At 33.8% G+C, this 23,537-nt stretch overlaps 1 protein-coding gene across 2 annotated transcripts in view; it reads left to right on the top strand.

The window, feature by feature from the left end:
* Positions 1-23,537, top strand: part of me31B (ATP-dependent RNA helicase me31b) — a 41,982-nt gene that overhangs the window by 6,841 nt on the left and 11,604 nt on the right. For both annotated transcript variants that reach the window (XM_068286678.1, XM_068286679.1), the window contains exons 3-5: positions 9,910-10,003; positions 10,066-10,444; positions 22,070-22,717. In XM_068286678.1, the coding sequence (XP_068142779.1) occupies positions 9,910-10,003; positions 10,066-10,444; positions 22,070-22,717 (1,121 nt within the window). The remainder of the gene's footprint in view (positions 1-9,909; positions 10,004-10,065; positions 10,445-22,069; positions 22,718-23,537) is intronic.

Below are 23,537 nucleotides of genomic sequence, written 5' to 3'. Positions count from 1 at the left end.
ACACAGATCAAAATATACAGTGGCTTCATCGCATAGTCAGGCAAAAGGGTTCTCAGTTTTATAGTGAAATTTTTTCGGAAATTGAATAGGTGCGCAGTGTGCATGTGAATTTTTGGTTTTATTTGCAGTTCAAGGTCTTAAAGTTCTAGTAAAACAAAAGATCAACATTATGTTCGAGGTAACTGTCTTTAAGACGAAAAAAAAAAGTCAGACTATAGTGCTCAACGCATAATCGGACACAGACAAATTTCAACGAAAATAAAACAAATTTATATTTTGTTTGGCAAGTCGCTTAAAATACCCAATTTGACGTTGTTAAAAAAAAAAAAAAAAAATTGAGGTACCCAAATTTATCCATTATCCCATCAGTGCAAATTTCCAACTCCCGCGCTCGACATACATCCCCAGACCATAACAGAGCTTCTTCCGTGCCTTTTTCTTGTTTTTTTTTTTTTTTTGGGATCGGTATTTTGCCCACATCGTAGATACGTCTTTCCATCGGACCTATGCAGGTTAAATTTCTTCTCATCACTAAGTAAAATCTTTAAATAGTTCCCTTAATCATCCCTTATCTTTTTATAATATCATGGACTACAGATTTTCCTTTTTCGACCAATTCAACTGTTTCTAAAACTCAAACTGAATCTGAAACCATGTTGAAAATAGGTTTTAAAATAACATAAATCCATTTAATCAAAACAAAAATAATAAATTCGGCTCTCTCTTTCTATCTCAGCAGCATTGCTAAGGTGACTGCTTCGTTGGTAAAACAACAGCTAAAGTAAGAGATTAACCCATTTTTTTAATCCAAAAAAATTATTTGTTCCCTTTTTTTTTTTGTTTTTTGTGTCCCAGTCAGAATTTTGTTAATTTAGTAATCGCTTACTTAGTACACACTGTCGATTCCATTCCCATACATTTCGTGCAGCGCAGCACTTTGCGACATTCATATTAAATTTTCGACTGGTTAAACATTAAAAATTAATTTTATTTCATATATTTCACAGAATAGGATACAAGGTGATAAAAGTGGTTCTCCGTTTGTTTTACTTTGGTTTTTCTAATGTTTTTAATGACTATTGGGAAATAAACCGAATAAATAAACAGATTAATTCAATTCAAAAATGATTTTTTGAGTTCGTTTTCGCATTGGCAGGGCATTGAATCGATGACAACGCCTTAAGGGGACTTCGTCGATGCTATGGTATGGCCACCTCAGTCCTTAGATCTTAATACGATCGAGGACTTATTGGGAGATGTTAAGCGGGTTGTGGTTTTGTTGTCACTACTACTATAATTATGAACGGGCACTTTTCGAAATATTTCGCAATAGTCATTACAAAATTTGAAAAACCAATATAAAAACAAACGGAATTTAATCACTATTCCTCCCGTTGTCTCCTGTTGTTTAAAATGTATAAAATAAAAATTAAATATCACTGTGATAGTAGAAAAAAAAAGAAATGGCAAAATTCGATGGTTTCACCATATTTCGGAACCTGCGAATCGAACTGCATCATTAGTTTTTTAAGTTATCACGATGGTTTCATACAAAATATTTGCTGAAGTTTTTCATCAAAGTTGCCATTTTTTCGAAAAGGATATTTTTTTATTTGCTTCTAACTTCTAAAATAATCATTTTTTAAAAAACTTTCTTCAGCAAAGTTTTTTAGAAACTACAAATGTTGGAAAGACATCTAGCCTCTAAAAAGAATCGTGACCCTATTTTTTTTTTTTGTATGTTGTCTTTCTCGCATTTTGCTAAAATTGATATTTTTTCATTTGAAGCTTAATCATTATATGAGAATTTATTTTGTTCAATGGCAGCAGAAGAGACACCAGACCTATCTAATTTACGATTTATAATATAACCACACAATCAAATTGAACTTTTTTAATATATGTTAACAAAAGAAAACTAACTGTAGTTCTTTAGTTGTTGGAAAATATGTATACAGTCGGTATAATAACTGCATATAAATTATTTGACAACAGTTGTCAAGGGCGTAGCCTGGATTGAGCACGGGGAGGGGATGGGTGGATTAAAATCAATTTACCCCTTACAAATTTAAATACTGGTTACGCCCTTGATATTAGAAATATTTATTTCCCATGAGCTTTAACTACGTAAGCCTTTTACCGCCATTCTACTGATATCAGTGGTTACTTATGAGAGCAAAAATTACCTCTACTGATCGTGTAAGCATAGATTTTAATCGTAGTTTGACTTGCGAACAAGTGTCCCACAAGTTTTGCTGGATTTTACTACGTGTGTGGGAAATTTACGAGCCCTAGGAGTAGACGCAAAATATCTCCTTAAACTGGAGCAATTTATGAGGAGTACTTTAATTTACCAGTGATTAGAGACGTAAATTGGGCACCAAGCAATATCTGCTCACAATGCAATAACAATTTGCAGAATTGGTCAAAAAGGATTCACAATGGCACTATACGGATAACTGCTACGCATTTCAGAATAAACTCGCAAAACTAAAGAAGAGTTCTATGGTCTATAAAAGTATTCAATCTGCACAGTACCTCAATCGGAGTATATTCCAATTACAAAGCTGTCAAACCCCAACAGAAAGATTTAATCCGCCAACATTTGTCACCGAACCTGAAGAGTTACTTTCAACGTATGATCCATCCCCAATTCGATAAAACTTGCCAACATGTCCAGATATCCCAAGCTCGATTAAATGAGATGGTAAGACAACTAAAATTGTCGCAAAGGCATCCTTTTGTCTAAGGATGTAAAAGTGTACGGATATAGGAAGAGACGTTTGGACTTTTTCGAAATAAACGGCAATAATACGTTTGCATACTGCAAAAATATCGTTGGGTTAATGGAACATATGAATTGCACATACAAACTAAAGGAATGGCGATTGTTTATCGATTCAATGAAACTAATTTCGGATTGTGTTTAGTATAGAAAACATCAGTGGAAAATATGTACTGACCTAAAAGTTGTTGCTCTACAAGTTGTTGCTCTAATTTTGTTAACATATCTAAAAATGAAGCAAGTAAGTCGACTCGTTGACTTGGGTATACCATACACCAGGTGAAATAAATATTTCAAATTTCGAAAACCAAATGTACCTACATATGTAAGTCTATTCAATTGTTTTTACATGCTTCATAGTATGTGCTATCTCGCTCACTCTACAAACACACGAGCACTCTAGCGCCGCCACTAGCCAACGGCCAATTCTAGCCTTGTGGACCGCTTAGTAAAATACGTTCATACGCATATTTTGCATGTTTCTAATCCGATTTCAATAAAATTTGGAAGTTTGGTAGAAATAGATAAGAATAATTAGACTGCCGAATTTGATAGCGATAGTCAAAAAACTACAGGAGGAAATCGGGTTTTTCTTAATTATTGGGGCGGAAGTGGGCGTGGCAAAATATGAAAATATATATCCTCTGCGCGCATACTAAGCCAGTATACATACTAAATTTGGTGACTTTAGCTTTATTTGTTTTTGATAAAATCAGTTTTGTTTAATTTGCGGGGGCGGAAGTGGGCGTGTCAAAATTTTTAAATAGCCAATATCTGCGTGTCTATTAAGCTAGTCTTACATACAAAATTTGATGTCTCTAGCTATTATACTTCTTAAGAAAAACAGTTTTATGTGATTCCTGGGGGCGTAAGGGGGCGTGGCAAATTGAGCAATTAATTTCTGCGCGCTAACTAAACGGGTATACAAACTAAATTTGATGTCTCTAGCTATTATATTTTTTAAAAAAATAGTTTTATGTGATTCCTGTTCGATTCGCAGGACCCGAAATAGGGTGAAAGTGGGTGGCAAATAAAAGCAAAAAATTAAACCGTCTTGAAACTTTTTTTTTTAATTCTTATTTGAAAATGTTTAAATTTTAATTTAATGAGCAAATCGAATGCAAAGTGATAATATATGTTCCTTTTTTTTATTTGAGCACTTTTAATAACTTTTTTTCTTTGTTATCTATCTTTTGTAGATAACCTTTTACAAGGTAAAATATTTAAGAAAAAATGTTTCAACCATTACAATCAATAAAAAAAAAAGAATCGGGACTATAATGCAACCCGCGTAATTTGTATATTATCGAATTTTCTTTGCACACTTTTATAAGTTCCGTTCGACACCCAAAAAGAGGATTAGTTTACATTGTCTCAAAATTCAAGAGACCCAAAAATCAAGAGAAGTTGAAAAGTTGGGAGCAAGTATAGTTTCAATTATAAAAGAAAAAAAAAAAAACAAATAACGAAAAATTTGTTAATCGAATTTTAAAAAAATTTTAAAGTTTGTCCGTTCGACACGTTATGTGCGACATGCTACCGTCTTAAGTGCTAAGTGCAGTACATTTGGTAAGCTGAACTGCATCGTCAAAAAAATTTTTTTTTGTGTGCTTTTTATTATCTGGAGCAGATCAAGTATGAAAATTGTCAGGATTGGACTATATCACATAACTCTAGAAGAAACATTTTCAAAAAAATTTCATAAAAATTTGAGTATCCCCATGAAATTTGCTAATGATAGTATTGAAAATAAAACATGAGATCCCAAAACTTCAATCCGATCGGATAAATAGAACACAAGTTACAGTCAATATAAATCGGTTCAATCGCTGTCGGCAGCGCTGCTTGCTGCCTACTACGTCATCATCAAATCAACAGAGTACATGCAGACAAACACGCACGCAACGCTACATAAACTGTATGTGTATGCGTGCGTTGCTTTGCTTAGGGAATGAGGGAAGAAAAATTGTGGAGTTGAATTGAGTTGCAGAAAACTAATTTTCAACATGTAAAATTATTATTGTCAAGGACTGCAAGGGTATATAAACTTACTTTTTTTACTTTAAAACTATCTCTAGTTTTGCTGAAATCCTTCATTATGCAAATGGTTCCCAAAAAGACTTCCGTTTTTGTCCGTGCAAACTGCGTCACATTTTTCAAAATTAAAAAGAAAAAAAAATGCACTACAGCTTACATTTTCTTGAGTATTAAATAAAGTTTAAGACAAGAGGAATGTAATAAAGTAAAAAATTTTTTAAAATAGCGTCGAGTCATAACTTTTTGTTCACTTTGAATGTGTACGAACGTCTGTAGCTACACCGTGGAAATGTCCATATTGACTTGAACACAGCTATAGGTAACTTTTGTATGTCGGTAATCGCATTTCACTATGTGTCGTGAAACGTTGAACAATTACTGTTATTTAAATTCAGACAAAATTTAAATACCTACTAACGTTATTACTACCTACTATTAAACCGTTATAGGCACTTACCAACCTCACTACTACGTTTAAAAGTAAGAAGCTTCGTAATCACTTGCAGGTAAAAGACCCTTGAGAATAAATAATTTCAAAATCAATATGATTCGCATTCCCATTTCTAATTTTGTTGTTTATGCATATTTGGGATTCGAACCCAAGTTGTACTATATTGTATTAATTGCCGTCTATCAATTAAACCATTACTCAGACCTTCACATACTTAAAGCAAGCTGATTGATACCTTACAATATTGGCGGTAGGGTGCTTAAATTTTTAGCAATGTTTTTGGCTTTTGCTGCTACGGTTAAAAACGGTGCTAAATTTTATATTTCGGTTACATGCTGTTGCTTTTGCTGTCGGGATTTCTGTGTTCGGTTTATTGCTGTTGCTCTTGCTTCGGCTGTTAATAAGTACATTCCGAAGCAGAAGCACACAGCAAAACTGTTGACAGTTTTCAAGCATAAAATCATAGTATTGTCTAGACTTTAAAACGTACAACGCGAAGTACAGTCAAGTGACCCATACGACACCAGGACATACCCTGTTCCGCGATAGCCCAAATAAAAAGCTGCCCACCGAATAAAATATGATTATCTACAGCTGATTACGAGCTAGACGGCTTATAAAAAGAAACAGGAGCCACTGATCTGATTACGCGGTAAAGCAGATTATAATCAGAGCGTGTATTTAAAACATAGAGAAATAAAATTTCTGTTAGGTCTAAGGGGTACTTTTGTATCCTATTTGACTAAATATAAGTGGTTCAATACCAGCGGATTGTTTAGCTTTTAGAAGCATTTATGTTTTTCGTGCTCACCCTAAATTCTTTTAATACCCTTGCAAAAAGGGTATATGATTTCGAGTGTCTTCACCTTTTATGCATGAGCAGGGCATTGAGCACTGATTGCATAAAATCGCTTGATATATAATAATTATAAAGTATGTAACGCCTTTGTTGTAAACATTAAAATTAAATACATACATAAGTACATATGAGTATATAGCACGCAATGAGATAGCAAAACACGGCTTTTTGTTTTCATTTCACACAATGCAAAAATGACAACAACACATATGTCTCTCACATATTGTTTGTCTCAAGTGTTGTGCTCTTAATTTCACTCATTCCTTCTGCTTTAGCATTTTGCTCGACCTCATCTCATGTATACATGCAGAAAAAGAACACGAAACCGTTTTGTAATTGTGCGTATGTGCATGTTCGAAATTATCAGTATATGGCAACCACCTTATTTTAGAGTGCCGATCACACTCTAAGTGTCGCAAACGCATAAATGTTTCGAGTACACTTATTGTTAGGGTGTACCCTTGCCGTTCTCTGATATGTACATGGGTGTATTATACACTGGCGATCGTAAAAAACGCACCACTTAAAAATTTCATGTTTGTTTTGGAATCGCTCAGATAAAACTAAGAGAATAAGATTTCTTTTTTAGGAAAAACACGTTATGGAGTATAATATTTGTTCACTATGGATATCCTTGATTTTTGCCTCAAGCAAAAATATAGAAAAATTTACAAAAATTCAATGCTAAAAGGATAAAATGAAATACCTATGTCCTTAAACACTTTTATTACCTTAGAAAACGAAAGAATCTTTTTTAGTAATTTTGTGTTTGGTAAAGGTAGTATCAGCATCAAATTAAAACATTACTTACACATTTGGCTCGATGGCATAACGCAGTGTCGTCTTGGAAAATTGCATCCGAGCTGTACGACCAATGCTTTTCTATTGCCGGGACCAACAACTTCTTTAGCACGTACTGAAAGTTTTCGGCGCACTGCAGGCTAAATTGGCTTACGGCCGACCACAAAAGACGCGTTTTTCTCATTTTTGCAGTAAGCATGGACACTTAACTTTTCTCCATAATACATACATATGTCTCTAACTCTACCCTAATAGTAACTACACTTTTAAACCGATCTTTAAGGCTTAACAATTTTATTAGGCCATCCACTCTATTAGTAGACTTTCGCTTGGGACCAGATCCACCAAAAAGTATATATATTCTGGATCAGCATGAGAAGCTGAGTCGACATAGCCATATCCGTATGGGCAAATCAACTTCACGCCATCTTAAAAGATATCGGGATGAAATTTGATATTTGAGCTACTTATAGCCCGGAGCAGATAAAGTACGATAAAGTGCAGTGATGAATCATGTCATAAAGAAGAGTTTGAATCATGGAAAAATATTGTGGCCAAGGACTGCAAGGGTATCTTTGACAATGGGTCGGAAAAGCTCCCCTATACCTGTTACATACAGCCATTTTTTACATACTGTACATTGTTGTATAGTTAGGCCACTTAAATTAAAAATTTCACCTTAACCCTAATAAAAAATTTTTTATTTTAATACTGAAAACCAACAATCTTATACGACAATTAACAAAATTTTATGAAAATCACCTTTTTCTGGTCCTCTTTTAGTAAATAGATATGATAGAAGCTAACTTCGGCTGCCGAAGTTTATACACCCTTGCAGTCCTTGGCCATAATATTTCTACTTGTTCCAAATTGTTTTTCTATTTCAATGCACAGACAAACCCTTCCAAATATAATTTCGATATCTTTTTCTTCATCTTCCCTAGGCTGCATGCTGCGTGCTGCTCAGCTGCTCAGTGGATTTCAAGCAATGACTTAGGCTGTCTGCAGTGCTGTCGATTTATATTGACTGTAACTTGCGATCTGGGGTTTTATAATAATAGATACTCCAAGTACTCCAACTCCTTCACCTACTTTTCGTATTGAACTATATGATATAGTGGTCCGATCCTTAAGATTTTCATACTTGTTCTGCTCCAGGTGATAAAAAGCACAGAAAAAATTTACACCTCTGCAAGGGTAAAAAACGACGCATCTTTTCTTAAATATCATAGTTTAATTTAAATCTATTCAAGGTGTTTACATATGCTGAACATTTCAGAACGATGTAACATGTTGAAAAAAAAAATTTCGAGAAAGACGCGTAAAACTTTCGATGCCAGGTGTAGGTACAGCGCAGTGATCAGCGCACATAGGTAGATTTTGCAAAATTAGGCGGCCAAAAATATTTTTTCAATAAAATACACTTTAAATGGAAAAAATAATTAAATATTATTGTTTCCTATTAAAATACATTAATTTAATTTTTTTATACCCTTGCAAAAAGGGTATATTAATTTTGGTCAGAAGTGTGCAACGCATAGAACGAAGCATCTCCGACCATATAAAGTATATATATTCTTGATCACCACGACGAGACGAGTTCAAATAGCCATGTCCGTCCGTCCGTCTGGGTCAACGCAAACTCCTCCTAGACCGTAAGAGCTACAGAGCTGAAATTTTGCACATAGGCTTGTATATACTGCAGGGGCTGTATATCTCGGATTCAGCCGGATCGTACCACCATATCATATAGCTCCTTTACAAACCCCAAAGTCACGAATAGTGACTTTTCTCAATAATTTCGTTATTTTCTGTGCTATTATCGTGAAACTATTAGAGAGTTTATTACGCCTATAAACGACTGTGCCAAATTTGATCAAGATCGGGTGACTATATCATATAGCTGCCATAGAAACGATCGGTCGAAAACAGTGACTTTTGTAAATAGCTTCGTTACTTTTAACGCGATTGCTTTCAAATTAAACATTTCTTAATTTAATATATCTGTTAATGACTGTACCTAATTTGATAAAGATCGGGTGACTATATCATATAGCTCCCATTATTTCCTATGATTGTAGGCCAGTTAGCCCCGGCCCTCTGGTTTTTAACTTAATACTAAAATGGCAAGGTTTTCTATTGAATATGGGCTAACTTTGACTAACTATATTTCGTGAATAGGTGGCTATAGGTGGCCAACTATATTTTCATATAATTATTGAAACTATGCATAAATTATTAAATTAAGAAATATTACAGGGACGGACAGGGAAAGTAGTTATAAGCCCCTTTGAAATTTATTTTGTTTTTTAAAATCTGTCTCAAAAAATGGGGTCTTTTATAATAATGCTAATGTATGCAAAACATTCTTAAAATTGGTGAGTACTACATAACACATAAAGATACATATCTGGACTATTGATATCCATCACAATTACTTTGATAGTAACTTTGCAAAAATAAATATTGACTATGGAAAAATGTATCACTGAAAACGGCGAGAATTAAATATGAACACTGTGAATGATAATCGAAGTTTGACTACCTGTAATTAATTCGAATTCGCTTTTTTGAAAGGTGGGTGGGAATGATGAGGTTAGTTTCTCGGAAGTATCTCCTAACAATGTGCATCAATAGTTTGTTCTTAAAATGATTTTTTTTTTTTTACTTTTGGCCGCCTAATTTTGTAAAATCTACCTATGTGCAGCGTTAATTTAATACTAGTTAGCATGCATATAGCGCAAGTCACAAATATACATGGAAAAAAAAGCCAAACAGGTCATACTTAATAAACTACAGCTATCTATGAGGTAAATGTTTTAGGTAAAGGAAAAGTAGGCTTTAACCAGATTACAGAAATTGTTAATCTAAAGAAAATCGGTAAAATTGAGAAACCAACCAATTATTTTTAAATGTCATACAAACATTTTCTATTTTTCAGTTTATTACTTTTTTTATGCTTCAATCTTTTTTCAGAGTTATAAACGATCATCAAATTATAAGTAATGATGATATGGGATGGAAATCAAAATTAAAACTTCCTCCCAAAGACAACCGATTTAAGACCACAGTAAGTTTTTTGAAATGTAAAAACTAATTATACCATGGTAAGAAAAAAAAATATATTTTTAGGATGTGACAGATACTCGAGGAAATGAATTTGAAGAATTTTGTTTGAAAAGAGAGCTTCTTATGGGAATATTCGAAAAAGGATGGGAGCGGCCGTCTCCAATTCAAGAAGCTGCGATTCCTATCGCTTTAAGTGGAAAAGATGTGTTGGCTCGTGCCAAAAACGGCACTGGAAAAACAGGAGCTTACTGTATTCCTGTTCTAGAGCAAATAGATCCTACTAAAGATTATATACAAGCGTTGGTGATGGTTCCGACCCGAGAGTTGGCTTTGCAAACATCCCAAATATGCATTGAACTTGCGAAGCATCTTGATATTCGTGTTATGGTTACTACCGGTGGAACAATACTTAAGGACGATATTCTCCGTATATACCAAAAAGGTTTGTCTATGTCTTTTTGTATACGTTTTTATACCCTTGCAGAGGGTATTATAAAATTGGTCATATGTTTGTAACGCACAGAAGGAGACGTTTCCGACCCGTTAAAGTATATATATGTATTCTTGATCAGCATGAGAAGCTGAGTCGATATAGCCATGTCCGTCCGTGCGAATGCGTTTTACTCAGCCACCTTAAGAGATATCGGGCTTTTTTCTGTGCTTTTTATTATCTGACGGAGATCAAGTATGAGAATAATCAGGATCGGACTACTATATCATATAGCTCCAGAACAAACATTTTCATAAAAATTGGAGTATCGCTATGAAATTTACATGTGTGATAATATAAGATATAAAACCCCAGATCCCAAAATTTGAATCGGATCGGGTAAATATAACACAAGTTACAGTCAATATAATAATCGCTGCGCTGCTCCCAGCTCTGCCGGCAGCGCTGCTTGCTGTCAACTACCTAATACGTCATCAACAGAGCACATGCATACACACACAGACGCAACGCTACATGAACTGTATGTGGATGCGTGCGTTGCTTTGCTTAGGGAATGAGGAAAGAAGAAGAACAAATTGTATTAAAAAGAGTAAAATTGTTTTGTTTGTATATTGATGAATTGAGTTGCAGGGTAAGAAATTTCAAAATGTAAAAATATTATTGCCAAAGACTGCAAGACTGCATCGGCATAGCCGATGTTAGCTTCTTTGATATTTTTTTTAAGTCCAACATTATTGAAATGTATTACTTACGACCCCCATAACAAAGTGTCCATGAAAAGTGTTTCTATTTGTTGCTGTGCGTATATAAATGGTTTGTTTTTTATGATCTCGGTGAAAAGAAGTCAGTCTAGTCGTCTTGCTTGCTACAATTTGGTTGCGACCCTATATATAGACATGTGGTTGACTTGTGCAAACATTTCAAAACACTTCATCGGACAAATCAGACATCAACGTATATATTACATTTGCCTTTATGTCTATATAAGGTAAGCTCATACTAAAATGGTCGGTATTTAATAAGCGCTACAATTATTTTTTGAACCACTTAACAGTCTGTGCATTATTTTAATATTCTACCTGAAAATAGAAGCATACAACTACGATAAAAATATCTTAGAGATTTTGAAGGTTGTTTGTAAACACGACAACATTTGCTTTGATTTTAACCATATTCCTTTGGCTAAATACGCGTTTAATCTCATAATTTCACCATGAATGAGAGAAAATTTGAATAAAAATGGCCTTCTCAAAAGTTTCGTTTTGGCCAGCATCGCTAAGCAAAAGTATTGACTTTTAACCAAAACCCAACCCAAATTGTCAATGTATGTGTGTGAATAAACTTCGCAAAATGAAAGTGAACAAATGTTGCCTCAATCGTTCAAGTCGATCTCTGATGCAAGAATATGAAAGAGAAAACAACCTTAAAAATATTTTTGTCATGTGCATTTTTCTATCAAAGCTACAAAGGCGCGCTCGCCTTAATAGCATAATCATTATGATTTTTATTGTGTCTGAGAATATTGTTCGCCACAATAATTTGCACTTTTTCCCATATTCAATATATTTAATTTTATTAGTTTGGTCAATGCCGACAAGTACTTATTTATTCTTGCATCTTTCTGCGGGTTATAAAACTTAACGGTAGCTGTAATTTTTAAACTACAGGAAGCATTTGAGTGATCTACACACCGCCGCTCCATTAATTGGCACTTCCTTTTTAAAAATGTTGCTTATACATACATGTATATTTATTATTATATATATACATACCTCAAATTTTTAGTAAAATATCAAATAAACATACTTTCTGTATGATTTGCTTTTAAAAATACCCAAAAATAGAAATAGTATTGCTCAAAAGTGAAATCGCTTTCCGCTATTTATTGTGAATATACAGGTGTCACAAAAATCGATAACAACCTAAAACCAACACAAAAGCAAATGTGGGAGTCACAGAAATGTCGTTTGTTAGTTTTAAAATCTCCAAGCTTTTCCTCCAACATTTTGATAAGCAGTTGTTGCGCCATAAATATAGACATTAAACATAAATAAAACATTGCTGAAATAAACTTTGATAATTTTTGCAAAGATCTGCATTCAAGCGATGGCTAAAAATGGTTGTTTTCATGGTTGTTATAACTTTGGGAGCTCTTAGAAATAAGTTAATTTATATTGCTTTTCAACGGACTTATTTATTTTAATAAATGTTTCAAAAATGCGAGCAAATGTTACGTTTATTTTTTTTCTTACGATTTACAAGATTACTTGACTCATCCGCAAACGAAATAGCAACTATCGTTTATCGTGATAGCTGATATTTCTAGAGGTAACAGTGACCACAAATGAAATCGCCGTAATTTCTGTGGCTTTTCATTTGGTAGATTTCAAAAACAATCTGCCTCAAAATCTTTAGAGATTGCTGTGAGACATCTGATAAGCAAGAAAATCGAGGTTAGAAACGCGTCACAAAGTCAAATTTGAACAGATCATCATGCTGGGAGTGGAAAAAAAAACCCATTTCTTTCATCGGAGGAGCTTACAAATAATCCATTAATTAGCAGATGATAGATTAATATTTAAACGCTTAAAGGCATATAGTGCTCGAAGAAAACCGTTTTGTTGCATGATTGGGTGCATTATCATGCTAGAAAATGTATGCATCCTGTCCAAATTGCACTAAAATAATCTTGGAGAACTCAACATAGTTTTGTGTATTTATTTTGTGCGTTATAAAACACTTTCGAGTCCTTTCAATACACGGGAATTCCGTCCATAAATTCAAACACAAATTTCTTTACACATGGGCTGGTTTTGATGCGCGCAAGTCGCGAATTTAATAGCGCTAGGCTTCAGGTTTATCTAAATGAAACATTTTTGGTTACTAAAAACAATATTTTTCCCCACAGTTCAAACTGAGAGTATAAACTTTGTATTTGTTGGCAAACTGAAAACGAACAGCTTTATGGCTAGGTAGAAGTTCCGGTTTTATGATTTTTTATTATATTTTTTTTAATATAAAGCATATGATCACTGCAGGATTTATGCACACATCTCGTGGATATCGATAGACAAAAATTACTACCTATTAGGGATGCGCTGATATTTTATTGGATCGCTAGATTTCATATTCAGTTGTCACTGAATATTGGGCTATCATAATGGGGGTTTCTTTCATAATTTTCCCGGTCTTTTCGTCATTTTCCACGGTTTTAATTTTCGACAAAATGTTCTGCAATTTTGCTAATTAAGATCTCCACATCACTCAGTGCCACAAATCTTCCTCTCCATCGGATAAGAGTGCGAAACTTGGCATTTTTTGAATAAAAAAAAAAAGAATAGCAACAAATATAATAAAACCAAAAATCAATTTTTTTTTTTTGTTAATTTTAAAAGTTTTAAAAAATTTGTTATTCAAAGTAGCAATTTCATTATTTAACCAGAAATGACAACAAAGCAATCTGTCCCATTTACTTATTTCGTTCGCAAAACTTAACACGTTGGCTTCTAAAAATTAATGTAACTGGAAAACCCTGTGATACTTTTTCACAATTTTTTGCTCATCGCTGAAGAACAATAGGACTAAAATATAGAAGGACACTTATACATAAGTAAATCGCTGAGTGGACTTCCAGCAGCTTGGTACTCTGAGCGGTAGAGGTCCTGCCTCAAATGGACGGAATCCTGGTTCAACCCCCACCCGAAAATAGTTAGTTTTGGACTTTAATTTTTCGCTTCTTTAATAATTATGTAAATGTACTAAGAAACGGTATGATCGAAATTGTCATCGCAGTTCTAAATATCTTTTTAAAGCAAAACTTTATTTGAGAAGTAAATATAAGTTTAGTTTTAATTTATATTAGATAGCTTCTACGAAAGTGTTTATACATAGGTATATCGATTCGTGGCAGCGCATCTGCTGAGGCTCTAGGAAAAAAAAATGTGTTGTCGGTGAGCACGATGCTGGGTTACAGGATCATCCGAGGAAAAGAAGAACGCTTCGTGACGACCTGCTTATTTACATGTAGAATTTTTGTTACAAACGCGGTTTAACCGATAGTGTGCTCATCGACTTAAAAAATGCTGTTTGTCAAAAAATCCATTTAAATTTTTTATATTCGATCAACTTCAATGAAGGTCAATCAGTTGTTGTTTATTCACACATTAACTTTTTTTTTAAATCTTAGGATCATAGTCCATTTTATTCATTCCCAACTTTTTCTTTCCTTTATCAGAAGTTAGAATTAAAATACCTCGATTTTTGTTTTTAAATTTAAGAGATGTTCAACGCCTAGAAGGAAGCATTTCGGAACATATAAAGTATATATATTCTTGATCAGCATTGTCCGTCCGCATCAACGAAAACACCTCCTAGATTGTTAGAGCTACATTGTTGAAATTTCGCACGTAGGCTTGTATATACTGCACAGTTTGTAGATGTCGGATTTAGCCGGATCGGATCACTATATCATATAGCTTCCATACAAAGGGCAAAGTCACCAACAGTGATTTTTCTCAATTATTGTTATTTTCTGAGCTACTGTTCAAATGATAAATTTAATATTGGTGAGTTTTTTACACCTATAAACGACTGTGCCAAATTTGATTAAGATCGGGTGACTATATCATACAGCTTCCATAGAACAAAGTTTATCGAACGATCGTTCAAAAACAGAGACTTTTATGAATATCGTCTGAATTACTTATGATGCGAACTTTTCGCAAACCTTAGACTTTTAGATAAAACATTTTTCTTTTTTGACGGCTATGCAACGGAATACAAATTTTACGGCGGTTTAGTAGGCGTTGTCGAACATAGCTATCTTCATGGCGCAGTTGGTGACACAATCTTTTTCGGGGGACTTGCTATTTTTAAACCCCTTGGCTGCTTTCCGTCCAGCACTCTAATTCGAAAGGTACAGTGCTTCCAATGCAATATAAATGTAATGTATTGGTCATTTCATTAGCATTGAAAAATAATCTTTTTAATCAAATTTTTTTCATTAGCATTAATAAAAGTAATTCCAATGAAATTAATTTTCAGGATGTCCCGTCCAGTTGTCAGACTTTTTCGACACCAGCTGGATTCAGCTCCAACAATAGATCATCCTTTGCCTCCTGGTGTCCTCTAATTGCACCTTATAGCAGGCTCATGTTAGCGATTGTTTCGCTGGTCACGCCGTCACAGTCTGCCACGCAGGCTCGGATTGTGGCATTTCCTGCGGTCTTTCTTGCGGCCAAAAAGGCCAAGATCAAATCGTTTATAAAGACGGTAAATATCAGTGGGCAACGCATAGAAGGAAGTATCTCCGAATATATAATGTATATATATTCTTGATCAGCAGGAGTGATCGGTCGAAAACAGTGACTTTTATGAATTACGTCGTTACATTTGACCTTATTGCTTCGAACTTAAACATTTGTCAGTTTAATGTAGATATTAATAACTCTCCTAAATTTATTTGTAACTTTGATCAATAACTTCGTCATTTGGCATGCCTAGATTGTAGGCCGTCCATTAGACTTTTTATATAAAACATTTTTCACTTTTCACTCGACTCAACTTTTCACGTTAAACATAATTTATCGTGTCGGAAACGTCTCTCTGTGTTACAAATGTCTAACCATTTTAAGGACATCGGCCCAAAGCACACCAGTAAGAAAGTAAGGCAGTGGTGCTCAGCGAATTATCTAAATATAATTGAGTGGATAGAATTGATAGAATTTTTTTTTGTTTCTATTAGTAGGAAATATTTTACTTTTAAAAACATTCACAACCTTAAAATAAGCCTAGGACTCCCTTGAACACATTACTTCAGCAAGTGGTGCTATTTTTAAGTTCGCAACTGTACTAAAACATAAATACAGCTGCGAACTTAAAAATTGCAAAAATTTCAACGTTTTCGACGATCTTCTTGACATACTAAAAAAAATATCTGAAACATAAAATAGCACCGGTTGAAGTATTTTGCAAAATACCGTCATTTTTCGCAGGATTGCATTGTAAAAAACATATGTTTAACAGTTCCTGGTTCAAAATCAATTTTAGAAGCACCACCACTAAAATAAAACGATACTTTTAAGTATAATAGGTCAAGGAAAACACCACTCTGTGAATTTTTGTTATGAAAATCTTATCTTGAAGTTGGAAAAGGGGAAGGAGGGATTGAGAAAAGACTCTCAAAACAAAAAAATGCAGCAGGAAAACATCACGAATAGACAAAAAATACCAGCGGGTGACAAATTTTTGGTTAAGTCAAACAAACCTATTCCTTTGTACAAGAACGGAGTTGTCAAGGCAGACCTGGGAACTAAAGACAATCTAAAATAAACCCTTTAAAGGAAAAATTATAAAAAAAAAAAAATTAGGTTAACGAATCTATTAGAGTAATAAGGTTATTTTATAATATTTGAAATAACAGAATGGACTTTATATTGATACTGATGATACTGAGTACATACGCGACAATAACCATGAAAATGCCAAATCAGACTTTATACAGATACTGGAGGGAGACATTGACATACGCAGACGAGGAAAACGACTGAATTCTTTAATGAAGACCATATTAAAATGTTTATACTGACACACAAAAAATCAAAACGCTAATAGAAATGTAATTTGTAAAATTTCAATAACAGAAACGTAGTTGCTGATTGTGATACGGAGCAATTTTCAGTCGAGGGTTACGTAATGACCGTAACCGCAACATTCTGCAAAAGATCGCCCACAAATGGCTGAACACAACAACTAGTGGCCTGAACTCAAGCCCATTGTACTTCCGATCAGGTCATCTGGAACCTTTAATCGTTGTGGACGCTGGAATGATTATCATCAACGACGCAACCATGGACTTCATATACAAAGTCGGCAACAAAAAAGTGTGAATAGAACCTACATACATGCGTCAAGAGCTGCGTCCTGTGGAGCTGCTCTAACACAAAACCAGAGGGCCGGGGCTAACTTCGAAGTTTGTATACCCTTGCAACTTTTTTGGTAACTCTTTCCTTACCTATTAGCCATCAATGTGGAACGTTTTATCTAAAAAGGCTTATGTTTGCGGAAGAAAGGCCTACAATCATAGGAAATAATGGGAGCTATATGATATAGTCACCCGATCTTTATCAAATTAGGTACAGTCATTAACAGATATATTAAATTGAGAAATGTTTAATTTGAAAGCAATCGCGTTAAAAGTAACGAAGCTATTTACAAAAGTCACTGTTTTCGACCGATCGTTTCTATGGCAGCTATATGATATAGTCACCCGATCTTGATCAAATTTGGCACAGTCGTTTATAGGCGTAATAAACTCTCTAATAGTTTCACGATAATAGCACAGAAAATAACGAAATTATTGAGAAAAGTCACTATTCGTGACTTTGGGGTTTGTAAAGGAGCTATATGATATGGTGGTACGATCCGGCTGAATCCGAGATATACAGCCCCTGCAGTATATACAAGCCTATGTGCAAAATTTCAGCTCTGTAGCTCTTACGGTCTAGGAGGAGTTTGCGTTGACCCAGACGGACGGACGGACGGACATGGCTATTTGAACTCGTCTCGTCGTGCTGATCAAGAATATATATACTTTGTATGGAGATGCTTCGTTCTATGCGTTGCAGACTTCTGACCAAAATTATTATACCCTTTTTGCAAGGGTATAAATATGAAGACAAACGGCACCCAATTGCATATGGCTTTCGTTAATTCACCAAAAGCAGCAATTCAGTGGGCAATTACACATTTCCGACCAAATATTTATGGCAAATATCCCCAATATTGTGGCAGATGCCATGATTGGGGATTACAATATCCGACTTACAAGACATGAAAAATAAAGTCCTGAAAGTCACTACCATGCGAATAAGTAGGCAAGATAATAATGAACGTTTGCCAAGGCAAAGTCATACAGGTGTGCTACAGAAATCACTGTCAGTTTCAACTCCGCGCGGAATCCTTATCGCTTCAAAAAAGAGTTGCCACAGAACTTTGAGTGAATTGATTTTTTCGAACAGAGTTGGTTGGTTTGGTAGGGCTGTTATTATGTATCAATAAATTGTCCCTGTATTCGTACTTTTTTTTATAAAGCTCTATTAATATATTATACATATGAGACATAAAAAATTAGGTTTTTATTAAATAACAAAAAGTTTAATTTAAAAAATTCATAGTTTTTATTGTTTCAAGAAAACAAAACTGAATTTGAAATACAAAAAAAAAAAAAAAAAAAAACTACGCAGTATATCAAAAACACTAAAAGCGTAACTTTATTACAATTCAATTCAATTTATTTTGGTTAATAAATAATAATTAACAAAATAATTTTGATTTCACTTTTTGAACTGGATTATGTGGTAACCATGTTGTAATAATTGAATCATAATTTTTTCATCGGATGTTACTTTTGTGAAAGTCCTTTTTGCACAGCACATTTCACCAGCCCTGATTAACTTATTTTAAATATGCATTGATTACTTGATTAATCAATAATTTGTTAATTTTGCGCAAGAAGTTACTGTTTTTGGTTCGTGCCTCCGCTTATACTTTGTGTTCGTGTCTCTGTTTATGCGTCTGAATTTCTACAAACTGGCGTTTTTCATATGCCTTTATTTTTATTTTTTTTAATTTTTTTTTTGACAGGGAAAAGTAAAAAAAAACTTGCAAGAGTATGCAAGTTAGTTTAGGTACAGTCTTGTTCTTTTGTGTCTGTCTTTCGAAAAACCAATTTTTTTTTTACCTGAATGGTTTATTATCAAGACGCTAAACCAAAAAAAAAAAAAAGGCTTGTAAAAACGAAGGCATTTATTTTCATTCCCTTAGAAGATAAAATAGAACTGATAATCATCAAAGTATAAAATATAAAGTTTTTGTTCAAGACACATAGTCATTTTTATTTTTAAAAAATATTAACACTGCGACAACGACACCCCATGGATCAAATAACTTGGCACAAATAGCTTTTTGAAGTGAAAACGTCTTTAGAATCGTTGGGAGTGATTTCAGACTCGATGAAACGAAAAAGCGACACTAAAAAGAGACACATATACACTCATGATGAATATAATAGGTTCACCCCTTAAAATTAATTTTTTTGACTTTAAATTAGCACAACTTTTTTTCTTTTACCTTAATCACCAAAATTTAAATGCACATTTGTTTATTGAACATTTGTGTATTGTTTACCAAAATTTGGAAAAGAAAAATTATTTTATTCAAAAGTTACAACAAAAAATATGAAATTTCAGAATTTCGTGCTTGATGAAAATAATAGGTACACTTTAATTGACTAAGTTTTATTTTTTTTTTTTTTGGTTTTGAAATCACTGAAAACCTTTTTTTTTGTTTCATTATCTGATTAATATGGAATGTATCCACCTTAATTTTACCGTTACTTTTCTCATCCGATTGGGGATACTCTTAATCAAAGCTTGGCAGGACTCTATCGAAGTCTTCTTCGACGCACTCCCACAATTGTCGGTTGTTGCCACTTTTTCCTGTTCGAGACTGATCCTATAGCTCACCCTACAAGTTATCGATGAGATTCAGATCCAGAGACTAAGTGGGCTAGGTGAGAACGACCACTATATTGACCTCTAACCAAGTTTTTAAAATTTTTGAGGTGTGTTTTACGTCGTTATCCTGTTGATAAACCCACCTCAGGGACTTTTTTTCCTCTGAATATGCTAGCATAATATTTTCCAGGACATCCCTGTAGTCGGCTGCTCCCATCATGTCAGATATTAGGAATATTGGACAGTGTTCTGACCAAGGCAAACAACCCCACACTATAATATTTTTAACACCATGCACCACTGTAGCGGTGATCAAAGTTTTTGGTTATAGGGCGCCTTAAATGTTAGGAACAGTCATTTCCGAAAAGATAAATTTTAGTTTCGTTGCTAAGAAGGATTTTAGGCCGGTTTTTTTTAACTTCAGATGATGCCCATGTAAAGTAGTCGTTAGGAAATCTTTGCTACATGATCAAATCTTTGGTTCGCATCAAAGGAACCCTTCTTGCGATACGAACTGATAGATTAGCCATTTGTAGTCATATCCTAATTCGAAAAACATTAATATCATTGTCCATTTTGGATCCAATGGCTCTCAAGGACTCGAAAGTGTCCGAATTTTCTAGGTTAGGAGTGGTTTTCGCTTGGCCCAGTTAGTCTCTGGATCTGAATCTCATCGATAACTTGTAGGGTGAGCTATAGGATCAGTCTCGAACAGAACAAAGTGGCAACAACCGACAATTGTGGGAGTGCGTCGAAGAAGACTTCGATAGAGTCCTGCCAAGCTTTGATTAAGAGTATCCCCAATCGGATGAGAAAAGTAACGGTAAAATTAAGGTGGATACATTCCATATTAATCAGATAATGAAACAAAAAAAAAGGTTTTCAGTGATTTCAAAACCAAAAAAAAAAAAAAAAAAAACTTAGTCAATTAAAGTGTACCTATTATTTTCATCAAGCACGAAATTCTGAAATTTCATATTTTTTGTTGTAACTTTTGAATAAAATAATTTTTCTTTTCCAAATTATGGTAAACGCCTCCTTCTGTGCGTTACGAACATCTGACCAATTTTACAATACCCTCTGCAAGGGTATAAAAAGTAAATAAAAATGTATCACAAAATATATAATGAATGAATGCACAGCAACTAGAATCACTGTCTGTTCAGCTCTCTAAAGTGGGAGAAATATGTGCATGCGAAACCAGATTGAGCAATGGAAAAACAGTTTTAATTGTGGCAATTTATATTTCACGGAATCAATCAATAAATAGCATCACGGAATTCATTCATGAAAATTTAATAACGTATACACCAGAAGTATCGCGGATACTTAGAAAAGATTACGATAAAGTTCCAATGATTTTAAGTGGCTATTTTAACGTAAATTTTGCATTGGACACAGCGGTTCCTTTAATTGACTTTCTCAATACAACATTCAGTTTAAAAATGTGTAACAATCGCACTGAATCAACAACACGATCAAAAACAACAATTGACGCGGTATTTCAAAGATATGTTGACAACATCGAAACCAAAGCATTTGTATCATATTTTAGCTATCATAAGCCACTCGTATCATTTGTTGAAATTGAAAACATTGAGGATGAATAATAATAAAATGAAGAAAATAAAATATGACCTTTATAGCAATATTATAATGAACCTATAATTATCCCGCTCCTAATGCTGCTTTCGTCTCATTCTCTCTCAGTTTGTTTTACGGAAGGTTTCACTTCTATCGTGTCTAACCGTTAGACGCCTATTTTTTTTTTTTTTTATAGATACCATTTAACCTAGTTGTTTCCCCATATTCTTGCTTTTTTTTCTTTTTACTTATATTTCTTCCACTTAAAAAATGATCGTTAAATCGAACACATAGTTGCATTAACACTAAATAATATAATTTCTAAGGGGGAGTTGTCTGGTCTATTTTTTCCAACATATATTTAAATAAATTTTATATTGCAAGCTTTGCAGTTACAAGCTTTGACGTTCTTTTTTCGCTTTTTGTAATCCCAACTACTTTTAGCGTTGAAGATTTATTGACCTCAAACAGGCTAAAACTAACCGAGTTTTGATTTTGTATGTAATTTTTTTTGCAGTTCAGTTAATTATTGCAACACCTGGACGAATTTTGGATTTGATGGATAAAAAAGTTGCCGACATGTCTCATTGCAAGATTTTGGTTTTAGATGAAGCTGATAAACTGTTATCACTTGATTTTCAAGGCATGCTGGATCATGTTATATTGAAACTACCAAAGGATCCACAAATATTACTCTTTTCTGCAACATTTCCGTTAACTGTAAAAAATTTCATGGAGAAACATTTACGTGAACCATATGAAATTAATCTCATGGAAGAATTGACATTAAAAGGAGTTACTCAATACTACGCCTTCGTCCAAGAACGACAAAAGGTTCATTGCTTAAATACATTATTTTCCAAATTGCAAATAAATCAATCAATCATATTTTGCAACTCCACGCAACGTGTTGAATTATTAGCAAAAAAAATAACGGAGCTTGGGTACTGCTGTTACTATATTCATGCTAAAATGGCGCAAGCGCATAGAAACAGAGTGTTTCACGATTTTCGTCAAGGACTCTGCAGGAATTTGGTGTGCTCTGACCTATTTACCAGAGGTATAGACGTACAAGCCGTAAATGTCGTAATTAATTTCGACTTTCCCCGAATGGCGGAAACATACTTGCACCGCATTGGTCGCTCTGGACGATTTGGACATTTAGGTGAGTATGAATAATTAAAGCACTACAGTAAATGAAACATTTATGTAGATTATTTATAAACAATTTAAATTATACAGCGTCCGTTTAATTATTTTTAATCTGTCTATCTTGTAAGCATTTTGTTAATCAGAACTAAATTATGAACCATGATAAACAAAAAAATTAGAAGGTTGTATGCATAAGGTTTTAAAAATGCAAAAGTCAATTTCAAAATTTAAATATTAAAATATGAATCATAAATAGCAGTACTGCGGTTTTCTGGTGATCAACTGCATTTTTTAACAAATTATATTATTTCAAATTTGCGGTTATATATATTTTTATGCAAATATATCTAATAATAAATATGAAAAATATTACTTTCTGAGCTATTGTCGCGAAATTAAATATTGGTGAGTTTATATTACACTTAAAAACGATTGTGCCTAATTTGATCAAGATTGGGTGACTGTGTCATAGCTCCCATGGGAACAATCGATCAAAAACAGTGACTTTTGTCAGTAACTTTGTTACTTTTGACGCGAAATTATTTGTTAGTTTAATGTATCTGTTAATGTCTGTGTCGAATTTGATAAAGATCGGGTGACTATATCAAATAGCTCCAATCGGTGAAAAACAGTGACATGTAAACATACATGTGATATATACTATATGTTGATCGATATTCGATTTGTATGAATAGGCGGTTGCCGCAACTTTTATTTTATTGTCAGTGTTGTATGAAGTCAACTAATTTCTGTTGATACCAATGATATCCTTGGCTGCTTCCCATTCTGGGATAATTTTTATACCCTTGCAGAGGGTAATATAAAATTGCTCA

Source organism: Drosophila tropicalis, unplaced genomic scaffold, assembly GCF_018151085.1.
Source record: "Drosophila tropicalis isolate 14030-0801.00 unplaced genomic scaffold, ASM1815108v1 contig_445, whole genome shotgun sequence".
Taxonomy (NCBI): domain Eukaryota; kingdom Metazoa; phylum Arthropoda; class Insecta; order Diptera; family Drosophilidae; genus Drosophila; species Drosophila tropicalis.
The sequence above is the reverse complement of the archived record's forward strand: the minus strand, read 5'-3'. Positions and strand labels throughout refer to the sequence as shown.